Below are 17,469 nucleotides of genomic sequence, written 5' to 3'. Positions count from 1 at the left end.
TTTTGTTCTGTCAATATTTTAAAATGGTATTTATTTTAGTAAGAGCATCCATAAAAATGATTATTTTCTATTTATTCTTTTAATTCCATTGTAAACCCTAAACTATTTTAAATATTTAACTAGAAAAACTAGCTAAGATTAAGATAAACAATTTTAACAACTATAAAACAAAGGACTTTTGTAATTAAACGAGAAATATAAATTCGTTTTTACAAACACAGGCCATAAGGTTGGTCCTTTTTAAACAAAGATGTGCAAATATTAAAAGGAGGTCAGAACAAAATACCAATAGCCAGGGATGGTTTTCATCTAACAGGAAACATAGATATGCAAAAATATTTCTATGTGAAGTAATTTAAAGGTTTTATCAAAATTGTTCAGATATTTTAATGTTACTTAGAAACTTAAATAAATATCATTTATCGTATTTTAAAAATAATGAAAACGTAAGATCGGAATAATATCAGACAAAAGTAGAAATAAAAAATAAATATATAATCGAAAGTATGTTTTTTCTTTATTTTAACCGAAGCATTGCCTTGATATAGTTCATTTAACGTAGACGATTGTGATGTATTTTTCTCGTTGGGTATGTTAAATTCTTGTCGTGCTTGAAAACCTTTATTTTCATTAAGAGAGCTTGTTGTATTGTTTAGATTATCAAATGAAGGGTGTTTAGTTATAATTATGTGGGACTCTAGGATTGTTGAGGCGGACATATTTCTTTGGACGTCACTGATATTGTATTAACTGTAGTGGATGTATCGTATGTTACTAACTGGGTGGTAGATGATGTTTTTGCTGGTGGAGTTTAACTTTTTGGAGTTTTGATATATTTGTAGAGGTACATGTTATTGATGGCGTAATAGTAGTCGTTGCTGCTGAAGAAACTGTAGTGGTTTCATTTGTATTTGACAAATTAGCTGATAGTTGTATCTGAGTTATTTTCAGAGTTTGTGTTAAGCTTGTTTTCTGAGCAGCTACTGGAAAGATGACCATTACAGGCCATATTTCCAGTAGTTGTTCTATTCTCATTCAACGGAAACATAAGGTTATCTAGTGTAAAAAAAATTCGATTAATATTGTCGTTATGAGTTATTTTAATAGCGTCGGGAATTTGTTTCCGGATTTGAACATGTTTGTATTCCGAATTGGTGGCTCCTATTCGCAAAAATGATAGTGATGAAGTAAATTTTAGCCCTAAAATTAAAGTCTTCTTTCTCTATTTTCTTATGCGGGGTAGTGGGAGATACATCGGATATTAAGAAGAGTCTTTTACTAGGATTAATTAGTCTATGGACTTGAATTTGTGCTTTGTTTAGAGCTTTGAAGCCTTTTCTACTTTTGCTTCAGCCATAAATACAGATACGGTTGTTGGAAATTCTTGATGAAAAAAAGAATATGTTTTGGACTAACTAAAGAACCTACAGCAAACAAGTATTCTTCTAATTTGGCAGTATGAAGGGAAGGAAAAACTATTGGTTGTAATTTGGATGGATAGATTGGTTCTTGTTTACTGGCTGTAGCTGAGTAAGATGATAAAGGTATTTCTGACGTAGATTGGGATAATTCATTGTTATTCTCAGTAACATAAAATTCCATTGTTAACCATTCACGTATATCGTGAACATTGGTATGTTATAAGAATAATGGAATATGTAAAATTGTTGTCAATATTTTGTTACACACTGAATATTTTATTGTTTTTTTGTTTTGACGTTTCGACCTCCACTCCGAAAATCGTTTTCAAAAAACCCATGAAGTACAAAAAATTATATGTAATGGTTTCAGAACCACTCAATATCTTGTTATCCTCATGTCATTAATTATTTTTCCTGCATATATTCTCCTTATTTTTGCATTTTCCTTGCCCGAATTTCTGGTTTATGTGTTCTTACTTAATATTCATGAGTATTCTTACTTAGTTTTCAATAATTTCTCGTTTTATTTAATATTCATACGTCATACCTTTAAACATTTACAGGTCTAATTAGTATTGTTTTATTTTCCATTTGGATCTTCCAGATGCAATTTTTGAGTTCAACACTTTTCGTGCCGAACTTTCTCTTTTATGAAGTTTTTTATAGTTGTCTTTCGCGGACTACAGACGGAGCGGTGGATCGCGAAGAGGTATGATAAAATGAAAACGACTGTAACGGCAGATCGTGCGTCCACACACTACTTGGAGTAGTAAACGCAGTCGCACGCGTGTTTCTAAAATAAAATAACAAGAAAATCAAATAAGTTAAAATAAAATAAAGTATAAAGAGTAGAGAAGTAGAGAGAGTAGAGACTAGAGAAGTAGAGAGAGTAGGGAAGAAAAGAGAGAGTAGAGAAGTAGGGAGAGTAGAGAACTAGAGAGAAAGAGAAAGAGAGAGGGGTCCATCTCTCCGTGCGCAGACTATTAGAATGCTATGCTTTTCTTCCTAGGTCACTCGAGGAATGCCACATTCCGTTTTTTGTCATTACAAAACAGTCTATAGCTTGTGTGTCCTTCTCTTTAACATGTATTTTATATTCTCTTCGTTAATTTTAACTACTAATTTCTTATACTCTAGCGATATTTTATATCATATATCAAATAATACAAAAGTGTCAAAAGATAACAGCTTCAGAACCATATTGGAGTATTATTGTGCTAGTCTTTTCTAAATTCATAGACACTAGAACCAAGTTGTCTTCCAACTAAGTATCTACTATTTTATAATGTGAAAAAATAATTTTGGTAGGACGCAACACTGCATTTTATCAATATCATTTCTAAGAATCTCTATTATTGTGGTTAAAATAAAATCTTAGTCCATCATAACGCATTAGAGCGAAAAATAATAACTAAGTGTACGTCCCACCTCTATGAAGAACACCTAAGCAATCAATCGTTTTTTACGGTACTTACGCGATGCCGAGGACTATATCGGGCGAAAGCTTTATAGTTATTTGTGAAATTATCTCCTGTATACCTTTGTATTAACGAAAAAAGTTAATCGAATACACTCGTTGTTGCTAGTAGCAGAAAATACAGCATCTTTTAATACTACTTGTAGCATCTTTTCAGTTATGATTAACAAACCCGACTGGTTAGGCTTGCAGAATTGTTTCTTGTCGTGGGGTGAAACCTTACAATTTCAGCGTTTTTTTTTAAACGCTGAAAAACGCTTCAGAAGTTTTTAAAAAAATGACTACTTTTTGCATTATATATTGGAGTAAACCACAATTAACTGTAATAAAAATAACATTTTTATTTTGTTTTTGACGTTTAGATTTTCAACCCGGAAATCATTTTAAAAAAAGATTAAAAAAAAGTAAAAATTGTGAGAAAATTGATTTTAACTTTTACATGTTATTTTCAATGGATATTTAAAAAATTGGACAGTTAGACTTACTTGGCCTAGGTCTTGGAGGGCACAGCTGTGTTCATACTTTTAGTGCTAAAACTCTCGAGAAGTGTAGTTATCGGTTAATCTTAAATTCTGATCTTTCTAATGCTGCCTGTAGGTAAATGTATGATATGTATGATACCGTTCATTTTTGTATCCAATGCTCTCCCCTAAAAACTTTCTCCTCAGTTGTGAGAATAATTTTCAAGACGGTTTTAATAATAGAGCACTATTAATATGACAGCTGATATCAAGTAATCCCAGACAAATAAATACGTATCGCGTGTACCATTTCATAGCCGTCTAAATTTCGGTACTGTTTATTTACAGTACGGATACCGTACTTCTGATGGAGAATGCATCATCTACATATCTCCACCATATTTTGGGTTTTTGGTCGTGTTTGTATACAATATTTGTTTCCCATCGTTTAACTGCTAATAGGCATCGTCAGTACATATTGTTCATAGCTCAATATCTGATACATCCAGTTTCTCTAGCCTGTTTTTTATTTCTAAAATTTTGTCTGGATGCACACATTTATAGTTAAGCCAGTTATGTCTAAAAATAATAAAATGTTATTGGTTATTAAAGGTTTTAGTATTGTGGGCCAATAATTGTGTTGTTCTGCTATAATAGTATCTTAAAGTTTTTCTTTGGAAGTCTGTCAAATAGTCATTAAACTTGGATGAGGTTTTCCAAGGATTTGGTTGGGTGCTTTTGTAGATTTGTGAACTAGTCACAACTGGACCATATAAAGAAACGGATAGTAAAAAGAGGAAAATCAAAGACGCCGCCTTCATCTTACTTAACGAAACAAATTATGTAGCTAACTGATGAATAGAATGCAGCAAGATTTTGTGACCAATACTGAAAGAAAAACTTACTAATAAGAAAATATTAACACTAATATAACATGATATGCCACAACAATAAGTACAGAAACATCAGAATTCAATACCAATCACGTAAGTCTAACTGTCAAATTTTTGCACCACCATTTAAAAATAACGTTTATTGGTTAAAATCAATTTTCTCACAATTTGTATTTCAGATTTTTTGAAAGCTATTTGCGGATTAGAAATCGAAACGTCAAAAACGTTATAACGTAATAAAAAATGTAAATATTCAGTGACAAACAGGACATAAGAAATTTTTTTCAGAAATGTATTAAAAAACCTGTCAATAGTTGATGTTAGTAATGTTTCATTTACGTTTCGTAATTGAAAGTTCTATTTATATTTTCTTTTTCAGTTATTCTTCATAGTTACTCATCTATTTCGATTTAACCATATATTGTTCATTGACAACGTAAAAATTTGTTTATAAAGGATCGTAACTTGAGAACCTGAGGTATTTCAATATTTTCGTCAAATTAATTTCACGTTGGTTTGAGACGCGCTTTTGTTGTTTTGTCAATGTTACTCTAGGACCGGGCCTTCCGCAGTGAGGTAAAAGAATTTTACGCAAGGATTATCTTTTCTTTATACTTAGCTTCTCGGTTTAAGAAAATTCGTATATTTCTATTTTATTTTCATCTAAATATAAAGTACATTTTATTTGTGTTTTTTGTGAAAATTGGAGTAGGTATATTTTTAGTTCGGTTGTTTTTGCCTAATCGTTAAACATAGAATTTTTGAGTATTTTGCCTATTTGAGGTGATAAAACATAAAATATATCATCAGCAAATTCTAAATCCTCTAGCTTGTCGAATATATTTGGCTGTAGAGCTGTCTTCTCTATATTTCGGTATCCAGTCTATGGATATTATACACAGTTTTGGTGACAACACAGAGCCTTATTTCACTCCTGTTTTAATATTTATTTGTGGTGATGTCCACTCTTGCTATGCTCTCGTTGTACAAAACGCACATAAAAACAAAAGACCTTTACTTTATAGATATCCAGTATTATAAAACATAAATAAATTCGAATGTTTACAAAATTTCTACTTTATTTACTTGCACATGACACGTTTCCTCACACTGTGGTTTCCTTACACCGTAATTATATTTTAATATATCGGGAGTAGCCACAGAGTTGTGAAACCTGTCATGCCATGTAAATATATCATCATCAACCTGTACGCATCCACTGCTGGTCATAGGTCTCCCTCAGCTCTTTCCATCTGTCTCTGTCTTGTGCGGCTTGCATCTTGTTATTGCTAACACGCTTCAGGTCGTCAGTCCATTTGCTTGGTTGGCGTCCTCCGCTCCATAGTTCGTTGTATTGGTCTCCACTCGGCAATACGTCTTGTTCATTAGTTGCCTAATAATCTGGCGACGTGTCCTGCCCAATTCCATTTTAGCGACGCGATTTTTTCGATAGCGTCTGGTGTTTTTGTTCTACGATGTATATCTTCATTTGGGATTCGGTGTCTCAGAGGAACACCCAACATCTGACGCTCCATAGCCCTCTGAGTCACGCGAATCTTATTCATTACTATTTTTAGAGTGTTAATGTTACCGCTCCATAATTAAGTACAGGAAACTGATTAAATTGCGTCAGAAATCAAATAGATTATATCATGATCAACCAGAGATACCGAAATAGCATACAAAGCGCAAAAACTTACCCCGGTGCAGATGTCCCTTCCGACCACACCTTGCTCGTCGCTAAATTCAAAAACACGTTGAAAAGCATAAAAAGAAAGAAGAAAGAACAGAAATCAGACATGAGCTTACTCAAGGATATAGAAACGAGACAGAAGATATCACAATAACTTAACCACGAATGTCGAGAACTTAAAAACAGACAAAACGAAAATGATGTACCAGAAGAATCCGACGACTTAAACCAAATATGGAAAGAACTTAAGACTGTATTTCTAAAAGCTGAAGACCACCTTAAATACACGAATCAAAGAGGCAAGAAACCATGGATAACTAATGAAATATTAGAAATGATGAATGTGAGACGACAACACAAGAACAAAGACTGGAATAAATATAAAGAAATACAAAGACTAATAAGAAAAAAGATAGTGGAAGCAAAAGCACAGTAGCTTGTAGAAACTTGCGTAGAGATAGAAGACCTACAGAATAAACATGATGATAGACTTCTCCATAAGAAAATTAAAGAAATGTGTGGGATCAGAAACGCTAGGCAGTGTGGCACAATAACAAGCATGGATGGAGTCCTGACCACAATAGAAGAAATAAGCGTTGAATGGCGAACATACATACAAAACCTATTCTCAGACGATAGAACAATAAATATTGATAGACAAACAAACATCGAAAATAACCACTTGTCCATCTTAACATCAGAAATAAAATACGCTTTAAAAAATATGAAAACCGGAAAAGCGTGGTATAATTCTTCCAATATTATTATTGAATCATCCATACGATCGTCTATAAGGACGATATCATCTACGAATCTTAAATGACCCTCCATTTATGTTGATACTATACTCGTTCAGATCTGTCTTCTTACAAGTATGTTCTAAAATCGTCGTGAATAGTTTTGGAGAGACGGTGTCCCCTTACCGTACTCCTCGCTGTATACGGAATATACTTGTTTCTTTTTCAGATAGCCATACGCTAGCTGTGCCATTTTGGTAGATATATTCGATTAAGTTAGTGTAGTGATGGTCTATTCGGCACGCTGTCATGCTTTTAACATTTTATGCTGGCTTAACTAAGATCCCATACAAGATACCTTACAAAAAATTCGTAACGATTTTTTGATAAATTTGTTTTATTTTTGTTACTTAATTTAAAAAGTTTAGTCATAGCGTGTTAGTTTGTAAGCATCTGTCTAAAATTCGTTAATTGTTAAATTAAAATAAGTATCTTTTATTTTTCAGAATGACGATCCTGAATATTTGACTCCCTTTTCTGTAATGAAACAAGAAATATTCGATGAAAGCGATGAGGATCAGGCTCCCAGGGCTATGGGTTCTATTCAGAAAGTACCATCGATCAGCGATTTATCTGATCCGGAAGCATCTTTGGGTGAGTTTTATTATATGGGCGCAGTAGATATAGAAAGATATTCAAATACGTACACTATTCTTAAACGTTCTAATTAGTCAAATTATTTTGAAGTCACTGTTACGATTGCACATTCTGTTGTTTTTTGTTAATTTTTGGCCTTATGAATACGTCGAATTTTTAAGTTCTTAACCATAAGTTTGTTCTACCAAAAATGTTTATGATCAATCAACCTAATAATAACTATACTAAAATGGTTCTGTACGTATTTCTTGTGGCAGGTCGATGTTATCTACTATATATAATTGAATTAACCACAATTTTAATTTAAACTACGTTCCGATTTGCACCTCGGAAATTGTTGTCCAAATACAAATTTTGATTTTCGAGGTGGAATACAAATTTTGACAAGAAACGTCAAATATAACTTAGTTTTAATTAAATTTGTGGTTTATTGTCATTAATACAGTAAATAATTATACTAATATATGAAATTTGGAGTTAGAAATACCAATTATTCGTCTTCCGGCGTTGGACCAACCAATTTCAATCAACAATCGACTTGAAAAACGTACATTTAGGTACATTCACAATATAACTGTCCTCTCCAGCAGGAGAAATATCTTTTCAATAAAGTTCTCAAAGGTTAGATCCTCTTCTTCTTCTTACTCTTTCTCTTCTCCTTCATTTTCTTTTTCTTCATCATTTTGTTCTGACTTCAGACGAGATACCACCTGGTCCTGGAGATTGCAATATCTGTATACCAAATAGCCAACAACTTTCTGATCGAGATTTTGAGGATTTCTCCTAGCTCAATAAATTGTTTTGCTGTTGTATAACTGTCTCATTTCACTAAAAATTTGACATTCGTAAGGGACGTATACGGTAATTTCTTCTTTCATTTCGCATTTCTTGCACCGTTGTTCATTCATCTACCTACACTGTAAAGGTTATATCTCTGTGACCGTTCTCTATCATCTCACTAAGATCCATTAGACTAGACAAAAACCTCTTGTCAATCAATTTATCACTTTCTTCATATGGGTTTTCACCGTAGAAATTTCCATTTGATATTGACTTTTTTCAGTCACTTTTGAATTCCATCTCTAAGAAAGATTCCGGGCCTTTAAAGATTCTTGTAGAGCCAAAATTGAAGACCGTTAGCAAGGCGTTGTCGCCTAAAAGGTATTCAACTCTATCGTGGGTATCTTTACGGGATATCATTGTTTTAATTAGTTTATTATAGTGCAGTCGGTTTCATATTCGTTAATAAAAATTTAAATATTATCCCTCAGCTGGGGAGGCTTTATTTAATACACAAAGACATTGTCTAATTACGTCATAAGGGAGGGAACAAGAACCAAACTAACAAACTGTCAAACCTCATGAAGTTCATCAAGAGATAACATAAAAACCTCCAGTACATAAAATTTAGATCGTAAAATCATTTTGGTATTGATAATTAGAAAATTTCAAAGTTACATACATTGATGCAAATTGATTTCGTGCACTTAAGATACACATATAGTTTAGATATCGTGCGAGGACATAAGTTACACACTTTTCGCATATATATATATATATATATATATATATATATATATATATATATATATATATATATGTCCAAAAGTCCGAATAGCTATGATGATTGCCGACCTCCGCCGCGGAGATGGCACTTGAAGAAGAAGAAGATATATATATAATATATATATATATATATATATATATATATATATATATATATATATATATATATATATATATATATATATATATATCTGTAGCGGCTCCTAGCTGTCATCTTCTACTTTGTTATTTTCTGGATTTCCATGCTTTGCTCCTACTAATTGTTTTGATAATGTGCTCAAAATAAGATTTTTTTGAAAGTTTCGAATTACATATTGTAAAACTGGTGAAGCATGTACCTACATATGTAGTGATATCCAATAATCGCAAGAAAACTGCAAATATTGGTCTGCAACTTCGAAGATCAGGTCAACTTTCTTCAGTCAGCGTTGGAGAATCAAAAAGGGACAGATTTATATGTTAAATAAAATTAATGTTAAAGCGGATGCCTCATACTGGTATCTAACATTTAAGCAATGTGCATAAATTAAAAACTTACTGATTTACTTATAAATTATGGATTTCCATCTCTTTCTCTTCTTCTGTGTCAGATTCGTCATCTAGCCCGATTGGAATGATTATATATTGATAAAGTTCTTCAATGTTATTATCAGCAGTACACAATCTTTCTTCCTCTTTTTTTACATGGTTTACGACATTGGTTCAGTTATCTTTCGTTCGTTTTTTATGAAATTTAATAAAAGTTGTATTTTGTTTATCCCCTTCACTTTTTACTTGAGCTCATATTAACTCTATTGGATTTAGTTGCTAATGATAAACTGGCCAACGTAATACCGTTATTCCTTTGGTTTTTGACATTTCGTCAATGACATATTTTGTATAGTACGATTTATGTTGCCTTGCAATTCGTAATAATTCGTTGGACTCCATGGACGTATAAATAAAGATTGGACTCAGTGAGTTATATATTTACTTTTTTCTATGAGACCGTCGGTAACATTTTCACTAATTTTGAGTGATAGCTGGCGTTATCGAAGACAACAAAAGCATTATTTTGTAGAAAATTCAATACCTGAGAAAAGTGATCCTTAAAATCATCGGACTTCATTTCTTCATTTTGAAACGAACTCAAATAAACTATTCTCCACAAAACCATGTTCGCCACCAATGTGCGTGCTTATTAATCTTCGACCCTTATGTAGGAGCATTTAAACCAGTAGAATATCTTTCTAGAAAGGATTATCGAGAACTTATAATATTTTTATCTACCCATACTTTTGAAGCGGTATGATTTTGTTTTAGCCAGGTTTCATCTAAATAGAAAATGCTTCTTCCTTCTAATCTAAATCTTTTTATAGTTCTCAAATATTGCCTTCGCCAATAAACAATCTCTTCTGTATCGTTCAATATAGGTTTTTCTTTGATTGTTATAGCAAAAACCGATTTTTTAAAGTAATTTCCATAACTTATCTTGGCCAAAGTGAGGAAAAATATCGTACCTATTGCCTTTAATTTTGTATCCAATGTAGGAATTTCCTTATTAAATAGAACGAATGAACTTTTCTCCGAAGGATGTTTCTACGAAATTCATCAATTTCCATTGGTTGTTTTCCTACATGTCTTTTTGGCTTAGCTATTAACCGTTAATAATAGTTGTTAACTAACAGAAGAGTCACGAACATTTAACACAATAGGTTTTGCTCTTAGAGAATACGTGTCGTTTTCAAGTTTAGCAGCAACAAATCGAAACGATGATGCCACTTTAACGCATGGACTGAACTGCTAGCTGATAACACGGATGGTGATGGTGTCAAATTGATGATGATTTGTCAAATTCGTCATTCATTAATAAAGGATTATCCCCTAATGAGACAAAGTATTCTATGAATGTAGTAGTGTAGATATGCCTTATAAATCCAAACATAGTACTACTATTCAAAGAGAGAAGTTGCTTCGTGAACAAATTAAATAGAGGAAAGAAAATACAGGTAATTACCTGCCTAAGATACAATTTTGTAGAAAATTCGGTTTTTCTATTTTGTTATTATTATTAGTGTTAAGAGTTTTTAATTTCATGAGGTTTTTTAAAAGTATATATAACTAAACAAATGAGAACAACTTTACAAAAATATGACGGCAAACATTAAAACTGGAAATAGATTAACTAGAGAAATTCCTATTAGTAAGGGCCTAAAGCAAGGCTGCTGCATAGCACATACACTCTTCAAAATATATCTAAATGAGGCACTTTCAGTGTGGAGAAGAAAGTGCTGCAATATGGGCATCCCAATCGGAGATGATAGATTGTACACGATACACTTCGCTGACGACCAAGCCATTCTAGCTGAAGACGAGAGTGATGTAGGCTACATGCTTAGAAAACTGGAAGATGAGTATACCAAATGGGGCCTCACAATTAATATACAAAAAACTGAGTACTTAGTTGTAGGAGAAAAACCAGAAAGCCTACAAATTGAAATGGGAACTATAAAACCAACAGACAATTTCAAATACTTGGGAGTCCAAATAACATCAAAAGCAGGAAGTAGCGAAGAAATACACTCCAGGATTGGCCAAGCAAGATCAGCCAGCAGACAGCTACACGGACTATTATGGAATAAAAAAATAACAAAAGAAAATAAAAGAAGAATCTATAAAACAATAATAGAAAGTATTGGGCTGTACGGCGTCGAACTCTGGGAAATAAACCAAAGAAACAAATCAAAAATTAAGGCCATGGAAATGAACTACTGGAGACAATGTTGCCAGCTCACTAGACTTGATAGGGTGAGAAACGAAGATATTTGGAGAGAAATGGAAATCGATCTAGACATAATGGACACCTTCAGAGAATGCCTGAAAATAGATGGCCAAAAAAAAATAGAAGAATGGACTCCGCCAACTAGAAGAAAACGAGGTAGACCAAGACGATCCTGGAGAGACGATGTCGACGATGCAATGACCGCCAAAGATTTAACAACTGAAGATTGGTTCGACAGAAAACGCTGGAAATTAGGATGCGAGAAGCGGCTCCAGCTGTAGAAGACTCGCTTGTTATATATATATATATATATATATATATATATATATATATATATATATATATATATATATATATATATATATATATATATATATATATATATATATATATATTTCTAAAGTATTCAACTAGTGAATTCAGAGGTTTAATCGGTCATTCAGGTTGGCAAATAAAAAAAGAAGTCAACTACTTCATAAGTTTATTGAAGACGTTTCGCTTTATATTTCTAAAGCTTCATCAGTTCTCTAAAATATAACAAATGACATTGAGTTTATAAGAAATACAGATATAGTTCATAACTTACAACTGAATATGTAGTATGTTATCGATGTTATCATATCTACTGTACACTTTACTCCTTATTTAAAACTAACTTAACCAAAAAAGAAAAAACAAAAAACAAAAAACACACAAACTTTGCAGAAAATAATGTTCATATTCGTAGATATGAATATTTAAAAAATTTTAAACGAACATTTGGCTTCATTTAGATGGTTCTCCACTGAAGACCAACAAAGTTCTGATTTATTGCAATCTAAGCAAACAACTTGACGCGATACCGAAAATTTTTTAAGGGCCATGTGTCACCAAATTCCAAGGTTTGAGACAATTATGAACTTCTACAGGGGACATTGCATAATTAGTTGGACAGGTGGAATTTATATGGCGGAAATATTTGATATGTTATTTTTAATTTATGTTTTAATGAAACTTGGAAATAGGGGATAATTTTGTTATTATTTTGAACAAAAAATACGCCAACTTTTAACTGAAGAATAATTGGTATCATTTATTTCGTAAGATGAGAGAGTGGTAAACCTGGCTCAAATTGTCGATGTCGGTTCTTTTGTTTATTGCCGATGAGTTCTTGAGGATCTCACACATTTCAATAAAGGAGCGTTTCTGATGGTTGTTTTGTTTCGCCAGTATTTTGGTATTTGTGAAATCAATGTGATGTTTAGTGGAAATGGCGTGTTGTGCAAGGGCACAAGAGGGTTTGGAAAGTCTGATGTCGCTTTTGTGTGAAGTTATACGCCCTAGAAGAGATCGACCAGTCTGGCCAATGTAGCAGGAGTTGCATTCTGAACAAGGTATCTGATAGACAACATTAGTGTGCTCTAACGAGCTTAGTGGAGTTTTAGACTTGGAGAATAACTTTCCAATGGTTTTAGTATTTTTTAGGGATATTTTGACGGGTAAGTTTTTGAATAGTTTAGTAAGCTTGTTCGTAATTTGTGGGAAATAGGGAAGAGAAGCATATTTTGTGGCTGGTTTTGGGGTTAACGGGGAAATGTTTGTCTGTATGCTATTGGATATGGAGGCTAGTATTGCACCGTTGGGTGCTTCCGAAATAGAATGACCATAGCTTTTAGAGAAAAGATATCTGTTGATGATGGATATGGGGTAAGAGTTATCAATGAGAATGGATTTGAGTAAATCCAAGGATTCCCTCTTGTACCGTGTATGGGTCAACGTATGTACTCTAAAGCTAAGAGCTTGTACAAGGTTATGTTTGTATCTTATTGGGTGTGTAGAGTGGTAATTTAAGAACCGGTTGCTCGCCATGTCTTTCCTGTACCACGTAGTGCCCAATGTGTTACTATGTGTGCGTATGATTCGCATATCCAAAAACGGTATGCTGTTATCAACCTCCAATTCACAAGTAAATTGCAGGTGAGGATCAACGCTATTGAAGACTGATAAGGTGCTTAAGATCTTATCAGGTGGTGTTGCTAGGATCAAGTCGTCGACATAACGCTTTACAAAGGGAACCTGGAAATCTAACTTACTGATACTCTCATTGATAAGGTCATCGAGTACGAAATTAACTAGAATGGGGGAAATGGACGATCCCATGGGAGTTCCAAAGATTTGGCGATAATATTTGTCATTAAATATTAGATAATTGGTGTCAAACGTCAGTTTTAATAATTCCGAGAATATTTCCCATGATACTGGACTGTGTGGTTGGATTTCATTCCAATGGTTCCGGAGTGACGTGACGACGCTGGAGAGTGGGAGGTTAGAAAACAGTGATACTACGTCGAAGCTTACTAAGACATATTCTCTTGGTAACTGATAATTATTGATGAATTCACTGAACTGGAAAGAGTCTACTATGTTAAAATCGTTCTTATAGTTGTATGCTTGTGAAAGAATGTCCGTTAGGAATTGGGCTACATTAATGTTAGGAGCGTTTATTGACGATAGTATAGGACGCATACTCAGTTGGGGCTTATGGATTTTAGGAAGACAATAGAACCTGGGGGCGTTGCCATTATAGTTATGGAGGGATTTGGCTAGTTTATCATCGATGATTTTTTTATTTTTTAGTTCAGTGATGAATTTATTTATTTTATTTGTGTAAGTTGAGGTGGGATTGCGGAGAAGTGGCTGATAATATTTATTATCATCTAGAAGTTGTTGGCTCAGGTTTAAGTACTGCTCTCTCATCATTAGTACTGTTGCATTGCCTTTTTCACTGGTTAATACCATCAGGTCAGGGTGTTCTTTAAGGAATGTGGACGTTTGTCTATAGACATCATCTATATCCGAGCTGGCATAGGGAGGTTTATGTGAAAAGTTGGTGAGAATATTATTAGCAGATGATCTTAATTCGAGTTCATTGGCTTCTGAATGTGAAAGTATGTTTTCTATGTCAGCTACGAAATTACATACGGAATAATCGTTAAGCGAGGGTTGTAATCCGAACTTAGGTCCGAGAGATAGAAGTTTTAAGATATTTCTAGAGATTTGGATGTTTGTGAGATTTTTAATCCATTTATCGTGAAATGGTAGACGACTGAAAGGAGTGGACCCTAGATTATTTAATTTTGTTTGGAGGTGAGATAAAGAATTGTTTAGAAAGAACATATATTTTTTGAGAAGCGAAGTTTCATATTGATCCAAAATGTTGGAAGGTATATATATATATATATATATATATATATATATATATATATATATATATATATATATATATATATATATATATATATATATATATATATATATATATATTTATATATATATATATATATATATATATATATATATATATATATATACAAATGAATAGATTATGGATTTAAAAAAAAACCTTATGGGTTTAAACTACCTCCGTAGTATTAAAAAAAACCTCATTGGTTTCAACTATATCCACACGCCAATTGTTTATGGTATTGACGGTAACCCTTAACCTCTATTTGAAGGTTTGCATTTGTAATGAGCTGCCAGTTGCAAACAAATATACTTTAAATTATTTATGTGGGAAATTATCAAAACTTGGGAGTTTTTAAGTTATTGCTTTAAGATATAGTGGTAGAAATCAAAAAGTTTACTTTGCTAGTCCGCTAGACCATTATTTTTACATCAGTAAGACCTGAAGGTACGAAGCAACAATTAAAAATTTTAGTCTTGGTTTACTTCAATAAATTTTATTTTAAAAGTTGGTGTTAATCTATCTTATAATGATATGTCTTGTCCTGTTTAAGTTTTATGATATACTATATAATTTAAATATTTCTTATAATCGTACAAGTTGTGATTAACGTAATAAATAAACAAGTATCAACGCACCAACATATTTGGAAGTTCTGTCCTGATTAATACAATTAAAGCCGTGAATGTAAATAACTTTATAAAAGTTAAGGACATAATTTTTAATATCCGGTTTTTCAAGTAGCGTATTAAATGTCAGCTTTTTTAATGATGCTTTAATGAAATAAAATCCTTAACAACGTCGAAACAAAGGAAGAACGCCGGAAGTGGGGAGGGTGTATCTTTCAGCCCACATCTTATTAGCACTTCTGTAAGGTATACGCTTTACTTAATTTTGTCCAGTGTTATAATTTCAAATGTTTAAAAATTAACAGTACATTATTATATCAAAAGATACATAATCCTTGCGTTTTGTAAATCATATTTACTAAAACTTGCTTTACCAATCATAAACCTAAAAGTGGTGTACAAACTAAAAAGAACATCTATTTCTCAAAAATTAAATCAAAACAAAAACAAAACAGGAAATATAAAGTAACTAATTAGCCCAGTCTGGTTATACAAAAATCATCGATTTCACGGCAAAATGTTTCGCAGATATCTGAAGCTTTTAAGACATAGGTGGGGGTTACTAGATGACGAATAGATAAAAAGATACTCCTAGTTTTACCTTGCGTTTTTTTTAAACAATAATTTATGGTCAGAATTTGGTTTTTAATCTATAAGTTTTTTCCCTTATAATTTAAATAAACAATATTTATACCATTTTTTTTATATCAAGAATATCTCTGTTTTCCCGTTTTTTCAATTAAAATTGATAAATAATTTACGGAGATATTTGCAAAAAAGCAATTTTTTTGCACTAATTTATAAATTTAATTAATTTTTGAGAATGAAGCCAAAAATAATAAAGCACCTGGAGCAGATCAGATTCCTGCTGAGCTACTTAAATTTTTGGACGAGGAAAACATTACCTACTTAACTATATTCTTTAACAAAATTTACAACGAAGGAATACCTATACAGCGAAACAACGTTTATGTTTGTTTCATCGACTTCGAGAAAGCATTCGACGGAGTACAGCACGATACACGATACATGAGAGAGAAAATTTTGCCGGCAATATTTTCGACTGGTATGAAAGTTTGTTTCATACCAGTCGAAAATCAGTACAAATTACTGCATATGCAGACGATGTAGCCATCATTAGTAGGAATAAGCCACGACTAATGGAAGTGTTCAAACAAATTGCAAATTGCAAATGGAAGCAAGAAAAAGAGGTCTCAAAATAAACGAAGCAAAAACGAAGTATATGACAGTCAAAAGAATAACTGACAATGAAAATAATATCACAATAGACAACTATACTATCGAACGAGTGGATACCTTTACATATCTCGGCACAGAAATCAATCAGAAGAACTCCGTAAGTAGCGAAATTAATGCACGTATTTCCAGCGGTAATCGTACATACTATGCTAATAAAAGATTGATGACATCGAAATTATTAGACAAAAGAACCAAAATGACTATCTACAGAACACTGATTAGACCCGTAGTAACCTATGGATGTGAAACTTGGGTAATGACGAAAAAGATGAAGCCCAACTCAGGACATTCGAGAGAAAAATACTGAGGAAAGTATATGGCCCGGTACAAGAGGAAGATGGCACATGGAGAATCAGGAGAAACGACGAGGTTAATGAGTTAAATGAAGATTATGATATTGTAAGATTTGTGAAAAGTCAAAGACTGTCATGGCTGGGACATGTGCAGAGACAAAACGATGCAAAAACAACAAAGAAAATGTTACAATGGAAGCCCATAGGAAGGCGAAAAAAAGGAAGGCCCAGAACGAGATGGTTGGATGACGTGGAAGACGACCTGAAAACAATGAACATAAGACAATGGAGAAGAAGGGCACAAGAGAGATCTGAATGGAAAGACATAGCCAGACAGGCAAAGACCCATCCAGGGTTATGATGCCAAAAGAAAAAGAAGAAGAATGAAAGTTTGTTGC

The 17,469-nt window shown here is 32.8% G+C and overlaps 1 protein-coding gene across 1 annotated transcript in view; it reads left to right on the top strand.

Annotated features, from left to right (window-relative positions):
• pnt (ETS transcription factor pointed) overlaps positions 1–17,469 on the top strand; it is a 667,160-nt gene that overhangs the window by 118,218 nt on the left and 531,473 nt on the right. The window contains exon 3 of the mRNA XM_072531991.1: positions 7,189–7,336. Coding sequence (XP_072388092.1) covers positions 7,189–7,336 — 148 coding nt within the window. The remainder of the gene's footprint in view (positions 1–7,188; positions 7,337–17,469) is intronic.

Source organism: Diabrotica undecimpunctata, chromosome 5 (genome assembly GCF_040954645.1).
Source record: "Diabrotica undecimpunctata isolate CICGRU chromosome 5, icDiaUnde3, whole genome shotgun sequence".
Taxonomy (NCBI): Eukaryota; Metazoa; Arthropoda; class Insecta; order Coleoptera; family Chrysomelidae; genus Diabrotica; species Diabrotica undecimpunctata.
Note: the sequence above shows the minus strand (reverse complement) of the source record. Positions and strands in the feature narration are given on the sequence as shown.